Source organism: Pseudophryne corroboree, chromosome 1 (assembly GCF_028390025.1).
Source record: "Pseudophryne corroboree isolate aPseCor3 chromosome 1, aPseCor3.hap2, whole genome shotgun sequence".
Lineage (NCBI taxonomy): Eukaryota > Metazoa > Chordata > Amphibia > Anura > Myobatrachidae > Pseudophryne > Pseudophryne corroboree.
Genome location: NC_086444.1, coordinates 432,713,159 through 432,735,208, shown reverse-complemented (window position 1 = coordinate 432,735,208; position 22,050 = coordinate 432,713,159). Strand labels below are relative to the sequence as shown.

At 47.6% G+C, this 22,050-nt stretch overlaps 1 protein-coding gene across 2 annotated transcripts in view; it reads left to right on the top strand.

Annotated features, from left to right (window-relative positions):
* CCNB1IP1 (cyclin B1 interacting protein 1) overlaps positions 1 to 22,050 on the top strand; it is a 105,748-nt gene that overhangs the window by 64,691 nt on the left and 19,007 nt on the right. For both annotated transcript variants that reach the window (XM_063913923.1, XM_063913932.1), the window contains exon 3: positions 372 to 705. In XM_063913923.1, the coding sequence (XP_063769993.1) occupies positions 372 to 705 (334 nt within the window). The remainder of the gene's footprint in view (positions 1 to 371; positions 706 to 22,050) is intronic.

The following is a 22,050-nucleotide window of genomic DNA, read 5'->3' as shown; positions in this document are numbered from 1 at the left end:
TGGTCCTTACGGAGTTCCCAGCATCCACTACGGACTACGAGAAATAGAATTACCGGTGAGTAAATTCTTATTTTTTGAGGGCACTTTTTAATCCAAAGTCCTTGTAATGTGAAAAAAAAAGTTTTCAGGTCACTGTGCCTTTACGATAAAAAGTGATAAAACGATGCCCATTGGATCTCTCTACAGTTATAACTTGTATTCAGGCAGTTTAAATGCATCATAAATGAACGTATGGTTACATTGTTAGTGTAGGAAAATCTTAACATTGGTTGCAGTAATATTCTTTTTATTTGTTTGTATTGAAGTACACTAATTGTGAACATCCATATTATTGGTACAACGTAAGTGAATGTTGCTGCATTTCTAACTAGGTATACCAGGAGCGTTTGTACCAGGAGTACACCTACAGCAAAGCAGAAGGCCATCTGAAGCAGGTGGAAAAACTGTATGCACACCAAGTACAAAGCAAGGACTCAGAGTTAGTCGCCATGAAAGAGGAGGTGAACTCTTTGAAGAAAGTCCTAGAGGAATACAAGAGAAAATACAGTGAACTCTCAGAGAAACTGATGGAACGAAACCGGCAGTATCATAAGCTGCAGGGAATGTATGACGGGTTGAGACTTCGCAATATTGCTATGGCCAACCGAGAGACAAATGGAGAGCGAGCTCCGCATGATCAGTTTGGGGCCTTTGGAATCTCTATGGGTAAGCACAGATAGAAAGAAACATCAAATGGATAGAACATTTGGTTTAGCATTTATAAACTATTTTCCATGACCTTATAAAAACGACTCATTTTTACAATGTTATGGCCGTAGCATGTATATTGCCTTGTAGGTGAAGATATAGGGGGTAATTCAGACCTGTTTTTTCGCACATCTACGGTCCAATTCTTAGACATGCTGGGGGAAGCCCAGCACAGGGCAAGTCCGCCCCGCATGCCGGATCCAGCCCCCCACAGACATGTGAAAGCATCGCACGGCGGTGATGCTGTAGCATGTTACGAGTAGCCCTCTGTCTATGCAGCCTAGCTGTGAAGGCAGTCGGCTACCGCCATGTTTCGGGTTGCCTCTGAAGCCGCCGTGGCCCATTCCACAAACGGCTGGACACACCTGCGTTGTCCGGTACTCGCCCCCCCAAATGCGAGTCGATGGCCCTTTAACGCCGCCCTGACACCCCCTCCCTCCCCGCGTATGCCTCTGTCAATTAGGCAGAGGTGACCGCACAAGTGAGATGCCGTCGCATCTCACTGTGCTAGCATGCGCAGTGCGGCTGCTGCGCGTGCGCTCACTTCACTGGGCTTCGGCCTGCGAACGCTGCCGCAGCAGTGTCCAGGTCTGAATCAGCCCCATAGCCCCTTACTTTACATTTTCTTAATTTCTCATACGTCCTAGAGCATGCTGGGGTCCATTTCATGACCATAGGGTATAGACGGTTCCGCAGGAGGCATGGGCACTTTAAGACTTTTCAAGGGTGTGAACTGGCTCCTCCCTCTATGCCCCTCCTCCAGACCTCATTTTTAGAAATGTGCCCAGGCAGACTGGATGCACTCCAGAGGAGCTCTACTGAGTTTCTCTGAAAAGACTTCTGTTAGTTTTTTTATTTTCAGGGAGAACTGCTGGCAACAGTCTCCCTGCTTCGTGGGACTGAGGGGGCAGAAGTAGGAACCAACTTCCTAAAGAGTTTCATGGCTCTGCTTCTGGCTGACAGGACACCATTAGCTCCTGAAGGGAACTGAACGCTAGCTGTGCCTAGATGCTCACTCCCACAACACGCCGTCACCCCCATCACAGAGCCAGAAGTCAGAAGACAGGTGAGTGTTAGAAGACAAATCTTTAATCAAGAAAGTGACGGCTAAAGGTACCGCGCGGCTTGCGGGAGCGCAGCGCGCCATGTTGTCCACACATACACAGGCACTGCAGGGCGCAGGGGGGGGTGCCCTGGCCAGCATGAAACCTATGGAAACTGGCATTGAAGAGTGGAGCTTCCTCCTCAGTCAGCCAGCACACTGCTCAGCGCCATTTTCTCTCTCTCTTCAGGCTGCAGAGACAACACTGGTCCTCCGACACTACTGAACAAGTATCAAGGTGGAAAATAGGGGGGGCCACAGTGAATTTGGTGCTATATAATTGTGTGATTAGAATTATAAAAGCGCTGCATGTCAGTGGGCATTTTGTGTTCACAGACATTGTGTTACTGGCACTGGGTTGTGAACTGGCAAATCCTATCTGTGTCCCTCTGACAGATTTTACTGTGGGTCTGTCCCCTATAAGTCCCGGAGTGTCTGTGGTGTGGTTGTGCACGTGTGTGACATGTCTATGGCAGGGAATCTCTTCCTCTGTGGGAGACATGTTAGAGACACAGAGGTGTAATATGACACCAAGAGCCTGACTGGGTGAAAGGTTACATAATAATGTGAATCACTACTGAATCTCATACAGAAAACTGAATATAATCTGTTGAAGATGTGATTTTTAATAGTTCTGCCTTTCATCCACAGGGACCTCTCTGGGTCACATACAAATTTGCAAAAGTAGTACAAACTGATACCGACACGGACTCTGATTCCTGTGTCGACACTAGTGATTCCAGGGGAATAGGTACTAAGTTAGCAAAAAGCATTCAAAACATGTTTTAGCTATAAAGGAGGTGTTAGAATTTACGAAGCTCCCTCTTTTACCACAAGGAGAGGGTTTACTTTAGTAAAGAAGTAATGTAATTTCTGCTGCTGGGTACACTGGGCTTCACAAGGAAAGACATAGGGGTGTAGAGTAGGATCTTGATCCGAGGCACCAACAGGCTCAAAAGCTTTGACTGTTCCCAGAATAAATAGCGCTGCCTCCTCTATAACCCCGCCTCCCTGCACAAGAGCTCAGTTTTGTAGTTGGTGCCGCAGATAGCAGGCACATAACAGTGGGGCTGCTCTGGGCAGCCCTAAAAAGTGCTTTTTGAGAGAAGCCGCTTGGCAATGAAGGAAGTCTCACGGATTCTACATTGGGTGGAACGCCATCTACCGGCCATATCGGCAATATTCAGTCCAGGAGTCCTGAATTAGGAAGCTGACTTTCTCAGTCGTCAGGACGTACATGCTGGAGAGTAGGGCCTCCATCCATAAGTGTTTCAACTCCTAGTGGAAAAGTGGGGCCTTCCAGACGTAGATCTGATGGCGTCTCGACACAATCACAGACAAGGGATCCTCAAGCAGCATTCATGGATGCGCTTGCGGTGCCGTGGAGGTTTCGGCTGCCGTACGTGTTCCCTCCGGTGTCGCTCCTGCCCAGGGTAATTCGGAAGTTCAAGCAAGAAAGAGGAATTCTGCTTCTTATAGCTCCAGCGTGGCCCAGACGGCACTGGTTCGCAGACCTGCAGGGCCAATCGTCAGAGCGTCCAATTCTACTTCCACAACCCCCAGACCTCCTCATTCAGGGCCCCTGTGTCTACCTGGACCTAGCCCGGCTGTCTTTGACGGCGTGGCTCTTGAAGCTTCCGTCTTGAGGGCTAAAGGGTTTTCTGAGGCAGTCATTCAAACTATGTTGCGGGCCTGGAAACCGGCTTCTGCTCGGATTTACTATAGGGTCTGGCATTCTTACTTTGTTTGGTGCGCATCTAACCATTATGACGCTTCCAAGTTTAGTATAGCCAAGCTGTTGGCCTTTCTTTAGCAGGGCCTGGACTTAGGCCTGCGTCTGGCCTCCCTCAAGGTTCAAATTTCTGCCTTGTCGATGTGGTTTCAGAGAAAGATTGCAACCTTACCTGATGTGCATACCTTCACTCAGGGTGTGTTGCGTATCCAACCTCCCTATGTCCCGCCTGTGGCTCCTTGGGACTTGTCGGTGGTTTTGGAGGCGTTACAAGAGTCTCCGTTTGAACCTCTTGGTTCAGCTGATCTTAAGTGGCTTTCCCTTAAGGTGGTGTTTCTGCTGGCTATTGCTTCAGCTAGAAGAGTGTTGGATTTGGGTGCCTTGTCTTGTAGTTCCCCATATCTGATATTTCACCGTGACCGGGTGGTTCTTAGGACTCGTCCCGGATATTTACCTAAGGTGGTTTCTTCGTTCCACCTTAACCAGGAGATTGTGGTTCCGGCACTTGTTTCTCCTGATCTGTCTCCCAAAGAGCGGTCTTTGGATGTGGTACGGGCTCTCCGTATCTATGTGAAGAGAACTGCTTCTATTAGGAAATCTGATTCTCTCTTTGTGCTGTTTGGATTTCACAAACGGGGCTGGCCTGCTCACAAGCAAAATTTGGCCAGATGGATTAGAATGGTGATTGCACATGCTTATGTGAGGGCTGGTCTATCAGCTCCTGCTCACATTATGGCCCATTCTACTCGGTCTGATGGACCTTCTTGGGCGGCCCGCCGTGGTGCGACCCTTGAACAATTGTGCAAGGCGGCTACGTGGTCCTCTGTGAACACGTTCATAAGGTTCTATGCCTTCGATACTGCCGCTTCCCAGGATGCTTCCTTTGGACGCCGGGTTCTTGTGCCCGCTACAGTGCGTCCCCTCCCATAAGGAGCTGCTTTAGGACATCCCCTATGTCTTTCCTTGTGGAGCCCAGTGTACCCCGCAGCAGAAAACGAGTTTTATGGAACTTACCTTTGTTAAAACTCTTTCTGCGAGGTACACTGGGCTCCACAAGGAGCCCACCCTGACGCACTTAGCTTCTTTGGGTTGGTATGGCATTAGCCGCTGACACTTCTCCTGTCGTGAGAGTGTGGTGTATGTGGCTACTAACCGTTGTTGTCTCTTTTCCTGCTACTGCATTGGGCTGGTTAACTAAAAACTGAGCTCCTGTGCAGGGAGGCGGGGTTATAGAGGAGGCGGCGCTTTGCATTCTGGGAACAGTCAAAGCTTTTGAGCCTGTTGGTGCCTCGGATCAAGATCCTACTCTACACCCCTATGTCTTTCCTTGTGGAGCCCAGTGTACCTCGCAGAAAGAGTTTTAACAAAGGTAAGTTCTTACCATAAAACTCGTTTTTCCCTCCACCTCAGGAGTTGAACAGTTTCTTGGAGGGAGTCTGATTTAACCTGAAAAGAAATTTCAGATTCCCAAAAGGAATTCAGGCAGCTTACCTTTTTCCAAAAGGTGGGAGTCACCCCGCATTTTATACAGGGCCCTGTCATAAATGAGAAAAGGTGTTTCTCCCTGCACCTGGAATGGCTTCACTTAAGGAGCCGACAGACCGCAAGTGAGTGAGGTGATCTATTGATGTGGCCAATGGGACACTACTCAGGCCTACCATTGTCTGTGCGTGGGTGAGTAGTGCTATTGAAAAGTGGTCAGAAAACTTCTCATTAGACATTGACACAATAGATGGAGACGAGATACTCCTAACGTTAGGTCATATCAAAGACGCTGCTGCGTACGTACTAGAAACCATTAAATATATTGGTCTCTTGGGATCAAGAACCGCTACCATGGCAGTATCGGCTCGGAGATGGTTGTGGATTCGCCAGTGGAATGCTGATGCAGATTCCAAAAGAAATATGGAGGCCTTGTTTGGTGATGGGCTGGATGCTTAGTCTCGGCGGCTACCGCAGGTAAGTCGACATTCTTGCCTTCTGCTCCTGCACCAGCAAAAAAGACACATCACTCTCATATGCAGTCCTTTCGGCCCAACAAATACAAAAAGGCCAAAGGTTCCCCCTTCTTTGCAGGTAGGGGAAGGGGAAAAGGAAAGAAGTCTGCAGCATCTCCAGGATCCCAGGAGCAGAAGTCAACCCCTACTCCTGCCAAATCTACAGCATGACGCTGGGGCTCCCTTGCGGGAGTCCGCTCGGGTGGGAGCACTTCTGAACCTTTTCAGCCAAATCTGGCCTGGACCCATGGGTCTTACAAATAGTGTCCCATGGGTACATACTACAGTTTCAAGACATCCCCCCATGCCGATTTTTCAAATCGACCTTGCCAGCTTCTCTTCCAGGAAGAGAGGCATTAACAACGGCAATTCAAAAATTATGTCAGGATCAGGTCATTGTCCTGGTACCCTTGTCACAGCAAGGAGAAGGTTTTTATTCAAGCCTCTTTGTAGTTCCGAAGCCGGACGGTGAGACCGATTTTAAACCTGAAAAATCTGAATCTCTACCTGAAAAGGTTCAAGTTCAAGATGGAATCCCTGAGGGTAGTAATTTCCAGTCTGGAGGAGGGGGACTTCGTGGTGTCAGTAGACATAAAGGATGCTTACTTGCATGTTCCCATTTATCCTCCTCACCAAGCTTATCTGAGATTCGCAGTACAGGATTGCCATTACCAGTTCCAGACGTTGCCGTTCGGACTCTCCACGGCACCGAGGGTATTCACCAAGGTGATGGCGGAGATGATGGTCCTCCTTCGTCAAATAGGAGTCAATATAATTCCTTATCTGGACGATCTCCTGATAAAAGCGAGATCCAGGGAACAGTTGGTGCAGAACATCGCACTCTGCCAGTCAATACTCCAACAACACGGTTGGATCATGAATTTTCCAAAGTCGCAGTTGGAACCGACGACAAGATTGTCCTTTTTAGGGATGATTCTGGACACAGCAGTACGAATAGTATTTCTTCCAGTGGGAAAGGCTCTGGAAATCCAGAAAATGGTCAAACAAATATTGAAACCAACAAGCGTGTCGATCCATCAATGCATTCGGTTGTTGGGGAAAATGGTAGCGGCCTACAAGGCCATACAGTTTGGCCGATTTCATGCCAGAGTATTCCAGTGGGACCTGTTGGACAAGTGGTCCGGATCCCACCTACACATGCACCGGAAAATAATCCTGTCCCCCAAAGCCAGGATTTCGCTCCTGTGGTGGCTACACAGTTCTCACCTACTAGAGGGACGCAGGTTTGGGATTTACGACTGGGTCCTAATAACCACGGATGCAAGTCTCTGAGGCTGGGGAGCTGTCACACAGGGGGAAATCTTCCAAGGAAAATGGTCAAGTCAGGAAGCCTGCCTTCACATAAACGTTCTGGAATTGAGAGCCATTTACAACGGCCTTCTACAAGCGGTACATCTTCTTCAAGATCATCCCGTGCAGATCCAGTCGGACAGTGTAACTGCAGTCGCGTACATAAACAGGCAAGGCGGAACGAAAAGCAGAGCGGCAATGGCAGAGGTGACAAGGATTCTCCTCTGGGCAGAAAGACATGTAAGAGCTCTGTCAGCAATTTTCATTCCGGGAGTGGACAGCCGGGAAGCAGACTTCCTCAGCAGACACGATCTCCATTCAGGAGAGTGGGGTCTCCACCAAGAAGTCTTCGCAGAGGTGACAAGTCTTTGGGGAGTTCCTCAAGTAGACATGATGGCATCTCGTCTAAACAAGAAGCTTCAGAGATATTGTTCCAGGTCGAGAGACCCTCAAGCAATAGCAGTGGATGCACTGGTGACCCAGTGGGTGTTTCGGTCGGTATATGTTTTCCCTCCATTTCCACTGATTCCAAAAGTTCTCAAAATAATAAGAAGAACAAGAGTTTGAGCAATCGTCATTGCCCCAGACTGGCCAAGGAGGGCTTGGTATCCAGATCTTCAGGAGTTGCTCATAGAAGATCCTCGGCCTCTTCCTCCTCGAGAGGACCTACTACAGCAGGGGCTGTGTGTTTATCAAGACTTACCGCGGCTACGTTTGACGGCATGGCTGTTGAGAGTCAGATCCTAGCCCAAAAGGGTATTCCTAAGGAAGTCATCCCTACGCTTATTCAGGCCAGGAAAGGAGTAACGTCTAAACATTACCACCGTATTTGGAGAAAATGTGTCTTGGTGTGAATCCAAGAAGGCTCCTACGGAAGAGTTTGAGTTGGGACGTTTTCTCCATTTTCTGCAGGCTGGTGTGGAGGCGGGCCTACGATTGGGGTCAATCAAGGTCCAGATTTCGGCCTTATCAGTTTTCTTTCAAAAACAATTGGCTTCTCTTCCAGAAGTTCAGACCTTCGTGACAGGGGTTTTGCACATCCAGCCTCCATTTGTGCCTCCAGTGGCACCATGGGACCTTAATGTGATGTTGCAGTTCCTTCAATTGAGTTGGTTTGAACCTCTACAGGAGATAGAGTTGAAGTTTCTCACTTGGAAAGTGGTGATGCTTTTAGCCTTGGTATCCGCAAGGCAGGTGTCTAAGTTGGGGGCCTTGTCTCACAAGAGCCCTTACCTGATCTTCCATGAAGATGGGGCTGATGAGAACTCGCCAACATCTTCTTCCGAAGGTGGTTTCATCTTTCCACATAAACCAACCTATTGTGGTGCCAGTGGCTTCTGACACGTTCACTGAGTCAAAGTCTCTAGATGTGGTTAGGGCTTTGAAGATTTATGTCGCTAGAACAACTCGGATACGGAAAACAGAGGCTCTGTTTGTCCTATATGCTCCCAACAAGATTGGGTGTCCTGCTTCCAAGCAGACCATTGCGCGCTGGATCAGAGGTACGATTCAGCACGCTCATTCTTCGGCTGGTTTGCCGTTACCGAAGTCGTTGAAGGCCCATTCTACTAGGAAGGTGGGCTCGTCCTGGGCGGCTGCCCGGGGGGTCTCGGCATTACAACTTTGCCGAGCAGCTACTTGGTCAGGGTCAAACACTTTTGCTAAATTTTATAAGTTTGACACTTTGGCCGATGAGGACCTCAAGTTTGGTCAATCAGTGCTGCAGGGTCATCCGCACTCTCCCGCCCGTACTGGAGCTTTGGTATAAACCCCATGGTCATGAAATGGACCCCAGCATCCTCTAGGACGTATGAGAAAACAGGATTTTAATACCTACCGGTAAATCCTTTTCTCCTAGTCCGTAGAGGATGCTGGGCGCCCGACCCAGTGCGTACTTTACCTGCAGTTTTGTTCAGTTCGTTACACAAGTTGTGTTACATTTGTTTTCAGCATGTTGCTGTAAATGGTTCATGCCTGTTGGCGTGTGTTATGTTGAATGCAATGTTGTGCGGCATGGTTGAGGTGTGAGCTGGTATGATTCTCACCGTTAGTATAAATGTAAATCCTTTTCTCGAAATGTCCGTCTCCCTGGGCACAGTTACTGTAACTGAGGTCTGGAGGAGGGGCATAGAGGGAGGAGCCAGTTCACACCCTTGAAAAGTCTTAAAGTGCCCATGGCTCCTGTGGAACCGTCTATACCCCATGGTCATGAAATGGACCCCAGCATCCTCTACGGACTAGGAGAAAAGGATTTACCGGTAGGTTTTAAAATCCTGTTTTTCTACTCTGCATGCTGTACCAGCCTTCACTTCTATCCTGCTTGATAGATTACTGCCCACAATTAAAAGTTAGTTTAGGGTTTAGCTGGATTCTGCTTACCTCAGTGGCTGTACTGTTCGCATGCTGCACTTCTCTACTCATAACACTCATTTCTCTGACGTCCTAGTGGATGCTGGGAACTCCGTAAGGACCATGGGGAATAGCGGGCTCCGAAGGAGGCTGGGCACTCTAGAAAGATCTTAGACTACCTGGTGTGCACTGGCTCCTCCCACTATGACCCTCCTCCAAGCCTCAGTTAGATTTCGTGCCCGGCCGAGGTTGGATGCACACTAGGGGCTCTCCTGAGCTCTTAGAAAGTAATAGTCTTAGATTTTTTTATTTTCAGTGAGACCTGCTGGCAACAGGCTCACTGCAGCGAGGGACTAAGGGGAGAAGAAGCGAACTCGCCTGCTTGCAGCCCGATTGGGCTTCTTAGGCTACTGGACACCATTAGCTCCAGAGGGATCGACCGCAGGCCCAGCCTTGATGTTCGGTCCCGGAGCCGCGCCGCCGTCCCCCTTACAGAGCCAGAAGCAAGAAGATGGTCCGGAAAATCGGCGGCATGAAGACTCTGTCTTCACCAAGGTAGCGCACAGCACTGCAGCTGTGCGCCATTGCTCCTCTCACACACTTCACATTCCGGTCACTGAGGGTGCAGGGCGCTGGGGGGGGCGCCCTGAGGCAGCAATAAAAACACCTTGGCTGGCTAAAATACCTCAATATATAGCCCCAGGGGCTATATATGAGGTAAATACCCCTGCCAGAATTCCATAAAAAACGGGAGAATAGGCCGCGAAAAAGGGGCGGAGCCTATCTCCTCAGCACACTGGCGCCATTTTCCCTCACAGCTCCGCTGGAAGGAAGCTCCCTAGCTCTCCCCTGCAGTCTACAAAGGGTTAATAAAGAGAGGGGGGGCACTAAATTTAGGCGCAGTATACATTATATATAAAAACAGCAGCTATAGGGGACATAACTCAGTTAGTCCCTGCATTATATAGCGCTCTGGTGTGTGCTGGCATACTCTCACTCTGTCCCCCCAAAGGGCTTTTGTGGGTCCTGTCCTCGTTTAGAGCATTCCCTGTGTGTCTGCGGTGTGTCGGTACGGCTGTGTCGACATGTTGAATGAGGAGGCTTATATGGTGACGGAGCAGAGGCCGATATATGTGATGTCGCCCCCTGTGGGGCCGACACCAGAGTGGATGGATAGGTGAAAGGTATTAACCGACAGTGTCAACTCCTTACATAAAAGGGTGGATGACGTAACAGCTGTGGGACAGCCGGCTTCGCAGCCCGCGCCTGCCCAGGCGTCTCAAAGGCCATCAGGGGCTCAAAAACGCCCGCTCTCTCAGATGGCAGACACAGATGTCGACACGGAGTCTGACTCCAGTGTCGACAAGGTGGAGACATATACACAATCCACTAGGAACATCCGTGACTTGATCCCGGCAATAAAAAAAAAAAAAAAATGTGTTATACATTTCTGACTTTAACCCAAGCACCTCTAAAAATGGGTTTTAGGTTTGGGGAGAAAAAACAGACCGTGTTTTGTTCCCCCATCAGATGAATAAATGAAGTGTGTGAAAAGCGTGGGTTCCCCCGTTAAGAAACTGGTAATTTATATAAAGTTACTGATGGCGTACCCTTTCCCGCCAGGTGGATAAGTTACGCTGGGAGATATCCCCTAGGGTGGATAAGGCGCTCACACATTTGTCAAAAAAGGTGGCACTGCCGTCTTAGGATACGGCCACTTTAATAGGTACCTGTTGATAAAAAACAGGAGGCTATCCTGAAGTCTGTATTTACACACTCAGGTACTAGACTGAGACCTGCAGATAGTGCTGCTGCAGCGTGGTCGGTGACCCTGTCAAACAGGGATACTAGTTGGCAAACATAAAAACATATTAAAGACGTCGTCTTATATATGGGGGATGCACAGAGGGATATTTTGCCGGCTGGCATCCAAAATAAATGTAATGTCCATTCTGTCAGGAGGGTATTAGAGACCTGTCACTGGACAGATGATGCTGACTTAAAAAGCGCATAGAGAGCCTTATAAGGGTGAGGAATTATTTGGGGATGGTCTCTGGGACCTCGTATCCACAGCAACTGCTGGGAAGAAATAATTTTACCTCAGGTTTCCTCACAGACAAAGGTACAGTCCTTTCGGCTTCAGAAAAGCAAGCGGGTCAAATGGCGCTTCCTTTCTGTACAGAGACAAGGGTAGAGGGAAAAAGCTGCACCAGTCAGCCTGTTCCCAGAATCAAGATTCTTCCCCCGCCTCCTGTGAGTCCACACCATGACGCGGGTGCTCCACAGGTGTAGCCAGGTACGGTGGGGGGCCGTCTCAAAAATTTCAGCAATTAGTGGGCTCGCTCACAGGTGGATCCCTGTTTCTTTCAAGTAGTATTTCAGGGGTACAAGCTGGAATTCGAGATGTCTCCCCCCAGCCGTTTCCTAAAATATGCCTTGCTGACAACTCCCTCAGGCAGGGAGGCTGTGCTAGAGGCAATTAATAAGCGGTATTCCCAGCAGGTAATACTCAAGGTGCCCCTACTTCAACAAGGACGGGGTTACTATTCCACACGGGTTGGGGTACCGAAACCGCATGGTTCGGTGTGACCCATTTTATATTTAAAATCCTTGAACACATACATAAAAAAATTCAAGTTCAAGATGGAATCGCTCAGGGCGGTTATTGCAAGCCTGGACGAGGGGGATTACAGGATATCCCGGGACATCAAGGATGCTTACCTGCATGTCCCCATTTACCATCCTCGCCAGGAGTACCTCAGATTTGTGGTACAGGATTACCATTACCAAGTCCAGACACTGCCGTTTGGACTGTACATGGCACCGAGGGTGTTTTATCAAGGTAATGGCCGAAATGATGATACTCCTTCGGAAAAAGTGAGTTGTAATTATCCCGTACTTGGACAATCTCGTTATAAGGGCGAGGTCCAAGGAGCAGTTGGTAGTCGGGGTAGCACTATTTTGGAAAGTGCTACAACAGCATGGTTGGATTCTAAACAGTCCAAAGTCACAGCTGGTTCCTATGACACGTCTACTGTTCCTGGGGATGGTTCTGGACATAAACCAGAAATAGTGTTTCTCCCGGAGGAGAAAGCCAAGGAGTTGTCATCTCTAGTCAGAGACCTCCTGAAGCCAAAATAGGTAGCGGTGCATCATTGCATGCGAGTCCTGGGAAAAATGGTAGCTTCCTACGAAGCAATCCCATTAGGCAGGTTCCATACAAGAACTTTTCAGAGGGACCTGTTGGACAAGTGGTCCGGATCGCATCTTCCGATGCATAGGCTGATAACCCTGTCTCCAAGGACCAGGATATCTCTACTGTGGTGGCTGCAGAGTGCCCATCTTCAAGAGGGCCGCAGGTTCGGCATACAGGACTAGGTTCTAGTGACCATGGATTCCAGCCTTTGAGGCTGGGAGGCAGTCACACAGGGAAGAAATTTCCAGGGACTTTGGTCAAGTCAGGTTATTTCCCTACACATAAATATTCTGGACCTGAGGGCCATTTACAATGCCCTGAGGCCGGCAAGGCCTCTGCTTCAAAACCAGCCGGTACTGATCCAATCAGACAACATCACGGCAGGCGCCCATGTAAACCAACAGGGCGGCACAAGAAGCAGGATGGCGATGGCAGAAGCCACAAGGATTCTCCGATAGGCGGAAAATCATGTGTTAGCACTGTCAGCAGTGTTTATTCCCGGAGTGGACAACTGGGAAGCAGATCTTCTCAACAGACACGACCTCCACCCGGGAGAATGGGGACTTCCTCCAGAAGTCTTCCAATAGGATTGTACACCATTGGGAAAGGCCACAGGTGGACATGATGGCGTCCCGCCTCAACAAAAAGCTATAAAAGATATTGCACCGGGTCAAGGGACCTTCAGGCGATAGCTATGGACGCTCTGGTAACACCGTGGGTGTACCAGTCGGTTTATGTGTTCTCCCCTCTGCCTCTCATACCAAAGGTACTGAGAATAATAAGAAGGCGAGGAGTAAGAACGATACTCGTGGATGGCCAAGAAGAGCTTGGTACCCAGAACTTCAAGAATTTATATCAGAGGACCCATGGCCTCTGCCACTCAGACAGGACCTGCGGCAGCAGGGGCCCTGTCTGTTCCAAGACTTACCGCGGCTGCGTTTGACGGCATGGCGGTTGAACGCCGGATCCTGAAGGAAAATGGCATTCCGGAGGAAGTCATTCCTACGCTTACTAAAGCCAGGAAAGAGGTTACAGCAACTCATTATCACCGCATATGGCGAAAATATGTTGCATGGTGTGAGGCCGAAAGGGCCCCAACAGAGGAATTTCAACTAGGTCGATTTCTGCATTTCCTGCAAGCAGGAGTGACTATGGGCCTTAAATTGGGTTCCATTAAGGTACAGATCTCGGCTCTGTCGATTTTCTTTCAAAAAGAACTAGCTTCAGTACCTGAAGTTCAGACATTTATAAAAGGAGTGCTGCATAGTCAGCCCCCGTTTGTGCCTCCTGTGGCACCTTGGGATCTCAACGTGGTGTTGAGTTTCTTAAAATCACATTGGTTTGAACCACTAAAAACCGTGGATCTGAAATATCTCACGTGGAAGGTGGTTATGTTATTGGCCTTGGCTTCTGCCAGGCGAGTATCAAAATTGGCGGCTTTGTCTTGTAAAAGCCCTTATTTGATTTTCCATATGGATAGGGCAGAATTGAGGACTCGTCCCCAGTTTCTCCCAAAGGTGGTGTCAGCGTTTCACCTGAACCAGCCTATTGTGGTGCCTGCGGCTACTAGGGACTTGGAGGACTCCAAGTTGCTAGACGTTGTCAGGGCACTGAAAATATATGTTTCCAGAACGGCTAGAGTCAGAAAATCTGACTCGCTGTTTATCCTATATGCACCTAACAAGCTGGGTGCTCCTGCTTCTAAGCAGACTATTGCTCGTTGGATTTGTAGTACAATTCAGCTTGCACATACTGTGGCAGGCCTGCCACAGCCAAAATCTGTCAATGCCCATTCCACAAGGAAGGTGGGCTCATCTTGGGCGGCTGCCCGAGGGGTCTCGGCTTTACAACTTTGCAGAGCAGCTACTTGGTCAGGGGCAAACACGTTTGCAAAATTCTACAAATTTGATACCCTGGCTGAGGAGGACCTGGAGTTCTCTCATTCGGTGCTGCAGAGTCATCCGCACTTTCCCGCCCGTTTGGGAGCTTTGGTATAATCCCCATGGTCCTTACGGAGTTCCCAGCATCCACTAGGACGTCAGAGAAAATAAGAATTTACTCACCGGTAATTCTATTTCTCGTAGTCCGTAGTGGATGCTGGGCGCCCATCCCAAGTGCGGTTTATCTGCAATACTTGGACATAGTTATTGTTAACTAAATCGGGTTATTGTTGAGCCATCTGTTGAGAGGCTCTATTGTTTCATACTGTTAACTGTGTTTCATATCACGAGTTGTACGGTGTGATTGGTGTGGCTGGTATGAGTCTTACCCGGGATTCAAAATCCTTCCTTATTGTGTACGCTCGTCCGGGCACGGTACCTAACTGAGGCTTGGAGGAGGGTCATAGTGGGAGGAGCCAGTGCACACCAGGTAGTCTAAGATATTTCTAGAGTGCCCAGCCTCCTTCGGAGCCCGCTATTCCCCATGGTCCTTACGGAGTTCCCAGCATCCACTACGGACTACGAGAAATAGAATTACCGGTGAGTAAATTCTTATTTTTTTGCATGAAAAGGAAGTGTACAATGAAACATGGACAACATCGCTCCCCCTGCTTCATACAGTCTGAGCGTTAAGTTTAAAGAAGTTCAGCATACCAACAAGAAAGCTGGTGAACGGCACATAAAAGGCAACTGGAGCCCAGTTACTGTAGTCAAACAATGGCCGTGTTCACTGTCAAATTGCGGACATCATCAGCATTTTCCGCTAGTCTTGATCACTGTTCCTTTTGATCTTGATCAGGTTTAATCAGCAATCTAAAAGAACCAAATTCGCAAATGTCACTGTTATTTTTATGAGTGTATCATACAGGTGAGTATCCCTTATCCAAAATGCTTGGGACCAGAAGTATTTTGGATATCGGATATTACCGTATTTTGGAATAATTGCATACCATAATGAGATATCATGGTGATGGGACCTAAGTCTAAGCACAGAATGCATTTATGTTTCATATACACCTTATACACACAGCCTGAAGGTAATTTTAGCCAATATTTTTAATAATATTTTGTATTAAACAAAGTTGTGTACATTAAGCCATCAGAAAACAAAGGTTTCACTATCTCACTCTCGCTCAAAACATTTCGGAATATTCTGCATTTCGGAAAATTTGGATATGGGATACTCAACCTGTACTACATAACAAGGCATGTAAGCACATGAAAATGTATATGTACTTTTCATGCTTTAAAATATAAATATCGAAAATGTTAATCATTAAAATTTCAGAACACTTGTAAAATGTATTTTATTTTATTATGTTTTAGAGCTTAACTGAACAAACCTATGTAGGGACAAGCAAATTTCCTATTGGGCTGCTTGGTTATGGGGTTGCTTAAAGCCTTATTCTGCTTTAAATAATTTTTTTCTGCAGCGGGGTACACTGGGATTCCACAGGGAATAACATTGGGGTGTAGAGTTGGATCTTGTTCCGAGGCACCAAAGGCTAAAAGCTTTGACTGTTCCCAGGATGCACCGCACCGCCTCCTCTATAACCCCGCCTCTGTGCACAGGTGCTCAGTTTTAAAGTTGTTGCCTGCAGTTCAGGTCACTAACAGGGGGGCTGCACTAGGCAGCCCTGAAAAGAGCTTTTATTAAGACTTCAAGGGCCGCAGTACTACTTATGTCCTTCGGACATGCTGTGCTGTGGCTCCATCACCTCCCTCCTGCGGCACTGTATACTCCCGCGACCTAGTTCCAGGGTACTTACAGCGGGGACGCATCAGTTCATTGGCACACCGCCGCTGCTGCTCTCCAGGGTCACGTGGCAGAAAAACATCAGGGAGGAGGTAAGAGGGTCCCCAAGGTGGGACCCGCCACGTAAATCGCGATCCGGCGCGATCCTTGGGAGATGGATCGCCTTGCTGGCGTGGACACTGTTTCATACAGGGACCCCACCATATCCACCAGGGCAAGGAGTACAGGTCGGTTTTACTAAAAAACGTTTGTCACAGGCTCCATAGTACCCGGTGGTGAAGTCCAGCAGAGGGGATAATGCGCTGACCAGTAGCCCCTCCCCCAGCTCCGGGCGCCATCTCCTGCAGGTGTTTCCGCCCTGGAGCTGCTTTCACTTTCTCCGTCACTCCCTGAAGAGATCTGGCGCCATATTCTTAGCTGGGCTGCTCTCAACGGGATTGCTGGGTTCTGTCTCCTCTGTAAAGCCGCCTGTCGCAGTACCGTGCTATTACAGACACTTAAGTATTCTACATGTCATTTCAGTCAGTGTTAGTTAAGAACAAGTGTGCTTACTTCAGAATAGGTTGTCCAAATATTCTGTGATATATATATATATAATAAACAGCAATGGACTGTGGCACTCCAAAACTTGAAAAGATTTACTGGTTCACATCAGAAAACATGCCTATAGCAGCCAACGTTTCGGTGCCGCAAGCACCGTTGTCAAGGCAGGCATAACAAAATAAGAAAATGGTGATATACACAGACACAGAAAAACATCTCACCTAAATAGGAGGGGGTCATCTTGCCGCGGGAGAGCCGGGTTCGGCGGGCGCCTCCGTCTGCAGCTGCTGGCGAAGCGTCACTTCCGGTGACGTCAGCCAGCTTCCGTCCCGGTTACCTAGGCAACCTCAATACAGCAACGCTGTCAGGTTGCCATGGTGCCGGCGCTTTGCCGCTGAGTAATCTCCCCGGCCCTCCACGGGGCAAACTGTGTGGGGATACAAGCATCACATTTGGGAAAAACAAATTAGGAAAAAAGAGAACTAGCAAATGACAAATAACGATTAGTGAATGCCGACGAATTGTAACATATTACATTGCCCACTGAAACTAACAGGGCTCAATGGGGTAATCCTGAACACAGGTGAAAACCATATGTGCTAAATCGCGGGTCTGAGAGGGCAAACTACTAGCAATCATGGCCCAAGACATGATTTATAGAGGCGATGAGGAGCAGATATACAGAGGACAAGAGAGAAATAAGAACAGAATATTAGAAAAGTGAAGACATAAGAAGGGAGGGAAAATAGTGGGAGCTGCTGAAAAAGAAAACGAAAGAAAGAGAAACTGAACTGGAGAAATAGAAAAGCACAAAGATAGAATAGTGAAAGAGAAAAATAGTGGAAGAGAAAAAGAAAAATAAGTGAAAGATAAGGAAGAAAAGAGGGAAAAAAAGAAGGGACGAGAAGATAAGGGGAGAAGCTAGAGGGTGAAAGCAAGAGAAAGGTGGAGCGCAAGAGAAGGAAACGACAGAAGAAAGAAAGAGGAGGAAAAGAAGAGGAAGAGAAAAAGAAAAAATAGACAAGAAAGAAAGGGGAAAAGGAAAGAAGAGGAAGAAAGAATAAAGAAAGAAAGAAGAGACAAGTACAAGAGCAAGAAGAAGAAGAAGCACCAAGAAATGATAAATGCTAAAAATGTCTAAATATAACAGAATGCGCTATGAGTCCGTCCCTGTGTTGATGCCCATAATATGTGTATAAACCACAGGTAGAGACAATAGCGAGTGTCCTGTAGATGACTAACAGGGGTACAGACACGTAGCCTGTGCCTGGTAGGGTCTTTAAGTCAGTGTTCAGCGTTCTCCAAACACGGTCCAGTTGAAGCGTTCATTCATGCCACACGGAAAAACTGTATTGAGGGTGTGTATCCACCTGCTTTCACATCTGAGTAATTTTCCATCACGGTCTCCACCTCGTAACGCCACTGGGATGTGATCAATGAGAATGTGTTTGAATTGAGCTAAGGTATGGCCCGCCTGTAAAAAATGTCGTGCCACGGGTTGTTCTGCCACCTTAGTTTTAAGGGCTTTGTTGATTGAAAAGCGGTGCAGCGCCATGCGTTCGCGAACAGTGCAAGTGGTTTTCCCCACATAAATTACATGGGCATATGATGATGTATATAACGTGAGTTGACAAACAGGATAAAGCATAGCTTATGGAAAAGACAAGAGCAGAAATTGTGGGTGTTTGAATGCACTGCCCGTGATCATATGAGAACACGTGGTGCAACGAGGACACCTATAACATCCAGCCGGTCTGGTGAGGAAATGGGATTCCCCTTGTGTTTTCTTGAATCCTGTGATGTCAGTGTGTACGACCATGTCTCGTATGTTTATACCCCTGGTGTAACAAGCCATGGGGCGTTTTTGTTTGAAGCACTGAAGATCTTTATCCGATGCCACTATCGGCCACAGCGCACGGCTGGCTCTTTGCACCACTTGGCTTGACATAGTAAAGGCCATTTTCCACGGTATAGTTTCTTCTCTATGACGTTCCTTCGGCTGAAGTAATTGGTCTCGACCAGTGGACAAAACTTCCTGTTTCTGTTGTTTCAACAAGTTGAGATTGTAGCCCCGTGCCACAAACTTATCTATGATGTTATCAATGCCTGTAGCTGCGGTGGCAGGATTGTCCGCAATTCTTGCCACCCTCATCATTTGGGATTTAGGTAGCCCACGTTTGAGAGATTTGGGGTGATGGCTTGATGCCAACAGGAGTGTATTTCTGTCCGTGGGTTTAGAGTACACTTCTGTGTGTAACCTATCCAGGCCAATTGAGACCAAAACATCCAAGTAGTGAAATGAGGTGTAACTGTACTGGTGAGTGACTTTAATGGTGGAGTTCCGGTTATTGATCCCCTCAATCATATTTATTAGCAGCTCCTCACTGCCTGTCCAAAGGATGAACAGGTCATCAATGTAACGCATATAGCATCGGATGTGCTGTGCATAGTCCGCGTTGGTAAAGAACATTTCTGTTTCTTCCTGGAGCATGAAAATGTTCGCGTAGCTGGGTGCCACGTTGCTACCCATGGCGCAACCGGACAGCTGCCGATAGAACTGGCCATTATAGATAAAGTAGTTCCTGGACAGTGTAAGTTCCAGTAGCTTCATAAACAACTCAATGTCCAAGTCAATGATGGATTGGGACTCGTAGAACCACCTGACTGCCGCCAACCCTTTTGAATGAGGGATGGAGGTGTACAGACTGTTGATGTCCAGTGTACACAGAATGCTGCCTTGTGGGATCTCTTTAATACTTGCTAATCGTTTTAGAAAACAGGTTGTGTCCTTGATTAGTGTTGCTTGTTTAATTACATGCGGTTGGAGAATGCAATCAAGATATAAAGAGATTGGGCTGTACAATGAATCTCTAGCCGAGATTATGGGTCGACCCGGTGGATGGGTTGCATTCTTATGAATTTTGGGGACACTGTACAGGATAGGACTTACTGGAAAGGGTTGTTGAAGAGCTTTAAAGATTTTCTTATCCAGTAATCCTTGTGTTGACGCTTCCTGTAGGATCTCCTGTAATTCTGATTGATACTGTGTTGTGGGGTCCCCCGGTAGTTTTTGATAGACCTCCTCATCGGCAATTTGACGTTCAATTTCAGCCATGTAGTCTTCTAAATTCTGTATAACTATGGCGCCCCCCTTGTCGGCGGGGCGCACTATGATATCCCGATATGATGACAGCTGTTGTAAGGCTGAATGTTCCTGGCGGCTGAGGTTGTAATGTTGCGTGGGTTGTGCTTGGACATATTTATTCACAGAATCATCCATCATGCGCGTAAATGTTTTAATGGAGTTGTTGGAGGACACTGGATCAAAAGTAGAGGTGCTTCTTTTTGACAGAAATCGCTGATTGGGGGTATTCTGTGTAAGGGAGGCGGAGTTCTGAAAAAATTCTTGCAATCTGAGCTTACGGGAAAATTGATGTAACTCGACTTTCCAATTCAAATTGCGGTGTATGTTGGTTGGGACGAAGGACAAGCCTTTGTTTAATACACTCTCCTCGGCTGGAGTTAACATTCTAGAGGATAAATTATAAATTAATTTTTCTTGGCCTTGCTTTTCTGAGACTTGTCTTCTCTTTTGCCTCGCGTTTTGACCCCCGCGACGGGTGGCTTTGCACTTGTTCTGGAATGTTGTAAAGTAGGAGCTGCGGGGCCTAAAGGGGCCGATGGTCCTTCCAGAGGGTCGTCAGAATCTCGGATCACAAACTCGCTGTCACTGTTGGATGTGGGGAGCTCGCGTCCCCTTTGTTCTCTGCGTCTGCGCCAGCTTTGCCTGGAGTATGTGCCGGTATTACGGGTTTGTCGATTTTCCCCACCCATTAACCAATGGTACACTCTGTTAGAATCATAGTCGTTCTGCACTGTTTCAAACTTTTTTGTTTTGAATCTTGTCAAGTCGTTCTGATACAATTCAATCCTTTGTTTGATCGACGAATAGCAATCATTGCTAGAGTCTCTCGTCAGAATGGTCGCATGTTCAGTTTCTAACTTGAAAATTTTCTCCCGTGCTGCCACAAGTTCTCTTTCAGATTCCTGGATGACTAAAAGCATCAAATCCAGACTGCATTTGTTTACAATCCCTATCCATTTCTGGCAGAAGTCTGAATTGAAGCGGCCAATTGTGGGTGCATTGCGTACACGAAAGCCCCGGGGTATCATTTGTTGTCTGTAGTACTTTGTTAAAGAAATACCATGCATGAGATAGTCAATTTCACGTTTCTTTAACTTGATTAATTGTTCACAGACCTCCTCCATTGTTTGCTGCGTGTCTTTATTTGGCCACTCATCCTTAAACAGAATATCCTCCACCTCCTCATCTGTAAAAGTGTGTATAAACCCCTTGGTGATCGGCATGCCTTTGCAGCCCAAGGGAAATTTGTTGCTGGCCACATTGCTGGAGTTTGCAATCTCAGCACTAGTGGAATCCATTTTGTGATGCTATACACGTAATGACTCCAAAGTACGGCTGTGTATGGCACAGCCTGTGTAAAACTTGCTGGTGGTGCTCGGTTCCGTGATGGAGCTAGCAGCTCCAAGGATACACATTCGAAGTAGAACCGTTACTCGTAGCTAAACTGCATCTGGTGGGTGCCTTCAGTGGAATATGAACAATAAACAGCAATGGACTGTGGCACTCCAAAACTTGAAAAGATGATTTACTGGTTCACATCAGAAAACATGCCTATATCAGCCAACGTTTCGGTGCCGCAAGCACCGTTGTCAAGGCAGGCATAACAAAATAAGAAAATGGTGATATACACAGACACACAAAAACATCTTACCTAAATAGGAGGGGGTCATCTCGCCGCGGGAGAGCCGGGTCCGGCGGGCGCCTCTGTCTGCAGCTGCTGGCGGAGCGTCACTTCCGGTGACGTCAGCCGGCTTCCGTCCCGGTTACCTAGGCAACCTCAATACAGCAACGCTGTCAGGTTGCCATGGTGCCGGCGCTTTGCCGCTGAGTAATCTCCCTGGCCCTCCACGGGGCAAACTGTGTGGGGATACAAGCATCACATTAGGGAAAAACAAATTAGGAAAAAAGAGAACTAGCAAATGACAAATAACGATTAGTGAATGTGACAAATAACGATTAGTGAATGCCCACGAATTGTAACATATTACATTGCCCACTGAAACTAACAGGGCTCAATGGGGTAATCCTGAACACAGGTGAAAACCATCTGTGCTAAATCGCGGGTCTGAGAGGGCAAACTACTAGCAATCATGGCCCAAGACATGATTTATAGAGGCGATGAGGAGCAGATATACAGAGGACAAGAGAGAAATAAGAACAGAATATTAGAAAAGTGAAGACATAAGAAGGGAGGAAAAATAGTGGGAGCTGCTGAAAAAGAAAACGAAAGAA